The sequence below is a fragment of the Lagopus leucura genome, unplaced genomic scaffold (genome assembly GCF_019238085.1).
Source record: "Lagopus leucura isolate 7727_CA_CO unplaced genomic scaffold, USGS_WTPT01 32049-0_obj-0_obj, whole genome shotgun sequence".
NCBI lineage: Eukaryota > Metazoa > Chordata > Aves > Galliformes > Phasianidae > Lagopus > Lagopus leucura.
The window spans coordinates 1-1,882 of record NW_024967411.1 but is presented as its reverse complement, the minus strand read 5'-3'; the positions used below and the strand labels follow the sequence as shown (position 1 = coordinate 1,882).

Genomic DNA, 1,882 nt, shown 5'->3' with positions numbered 1-1,882 from the left:
ACAATACTAATTCCTTAGAAAAAAATATTATCGTATTTCTTGATTTTCAATTAGACTATTTTTTCCTCCATGGTTTTTAAATTGTGGATTCTTGTCAGTGTCCCCATTTTTGAAGTGCAATTAATTTGTGCTAGTCATCATTATTCCCAATGCATTCTAAAAAATGTAAATATATTCTTGTTTAGTATACTTTTAAATGTAAACATAAGCAGTGTACATGCACTCTAAAATAATTACAACATGCTAATCATATGCAAAGGTCTCTACACTCTTTATTACCTAGACATAAGTGACAATTGCATAAAAAAGCAACACTGAGGTTTACATTTTATGCATGCCTCAGGTCACATTTTAGCCTTGTGAGCATCATTCCTCCCCTTCTATCTTCTTATGAATCTCCCGGCTCTTTGCTCGGAGCTTGTTGACCTGTGACTCTGCAATGTCAGCCCGCTCCTCGGCTTCCTCCAGCTCGTGCTGGATCTTGCGGAACTTGGAGAGGTTGACGTTGGACAGCTCCTCCTGTACAGGGAGAGGGAGTAATGAAAACAACAGTGTGCTTATGGTGTCAGAATGCCTAATGAGTGGATGTTTTCCAAGATATTCAATTTTTTTAGAAACAGTTCAGTATTAATTACTGCTCAGACAAAAATCCAAATGCTGGGCAAGCAGGGCTAACTTCAAAAAATGACAAGGAAAGAAGCTGTTAAGTGCAATATGTTTTTCAGAAGAGAAAAGAACATCATGGTACAGGAAAGGCCAAGACCATTTTACACATAGCACATTCCCAACACAATCCATGGCAGGAGACAGTTTGGCAGCAGTTGCTAATAGATAGGGTAGGGCAGAAATTAAGAGATAGAACAGTAAACTGACACTTAGAGCAAAAATAGAGATAGGACACTGTAGTGCGTCCCCAAAGCAGCAGTTCTCAATCTTAAATTTTTCATTGCTGTGTCTTGCAAGAGGATTTAAAAAGTAAAAATTTCAAAAGCTGCACAGAAAAAAAGAACCAAAACAAAACAGAAAAGATTTTGGCTCATTTCAGAATGATACTTACAGCCTCCTCAGCCTGCCTCTTGTAGGATTTCACCTTCATCTGCAGCTTGTCTACCAGGTCCTGGAGCCTAAGAACATTCTTCCGGTCTTCCTCAGACTACAGAAAAGGGTAAGTAATAGTAACACGTCCTATCCTCCACCCTTAGATGAAACAAAGGAAGTAGCACTCCTCAGAGAGCACTGCTGTCCAGTAGGACCAAAGACAAAGACATATTAACCATGTCAATGAAAGAGAACAATGGGAAGAAATCACAATATCAAAGAAATTGCAATGTCAGTGTGACAACATTCAGACTTCATGAGAGAAGGATGTGTAAGAAAAAGCTTTATATGCCTTACCTGGTAGGTCAGCTCCTTCACCCTCCTCTCGTACTTGCGCACACCCTTCACGGCTTCAGCGCTGCGCTTCTGCTCAGCATCAACCTCCCCTTCCAGCTCCCGCACCTGCAATGAAAAGCCCATTTTGGAGCTTCCCTGCTATCTCTGACCTGGCACTGCACACACTTGCACAAATACCAGTCCTACGCACTCTGGCCTCCAGCTTCTGGAGTTGCTTCTTGCCTCCCTTCAGGGCCAGCTGCTCTGCCTCATCCAGACGGTGCTGCAGGTCCTTCACCGTCTGGTCCAGGTTCTTCTTCATCCTCTCCAGGTGGGCACTGGTGTCCTGCTCCTTCTTCAGCTCTTCTGCCATCATGGCCGCCTGGAGGAGAAAGAATCCCTTTGTGACTGGAGATGTTTGGGGAGAATGTATCCACCATCAGCAGTGGAGGCATGCCCCAACTCACATCGGTGATGGCCTTCTTGGCCTTCTCTTCAGCATTGCGGG

At 43.3% G+C, this 1,882-nt stretch overlaps 1 protein-coding gene across 1 annotated transcript; it reads right to left on the bottom strand.

Moving 5' to 3' along the window:
* Positions 1-351: 351 nt before the first annotated feature.
* LOC122193097 (myosin-8) lies at positions 352-1,877 on the bottom strand (the record flags this gene model as incomplete). The annotated part of the gene is made up of 5 exons (XM_042893812.1): positions 352-519; positions 1,058-1,153; positions 1,396-1,500; positions 1,586-1,756; positions 1,842-1,877. Coding segments are annotated over 5 exons (561 nt in total), but the record flags the coding sequence as incomplete, so codon positions are not given.
* Between the last annotated feature and the right edge of the window lie 5 nt (positions 1,878-1,882).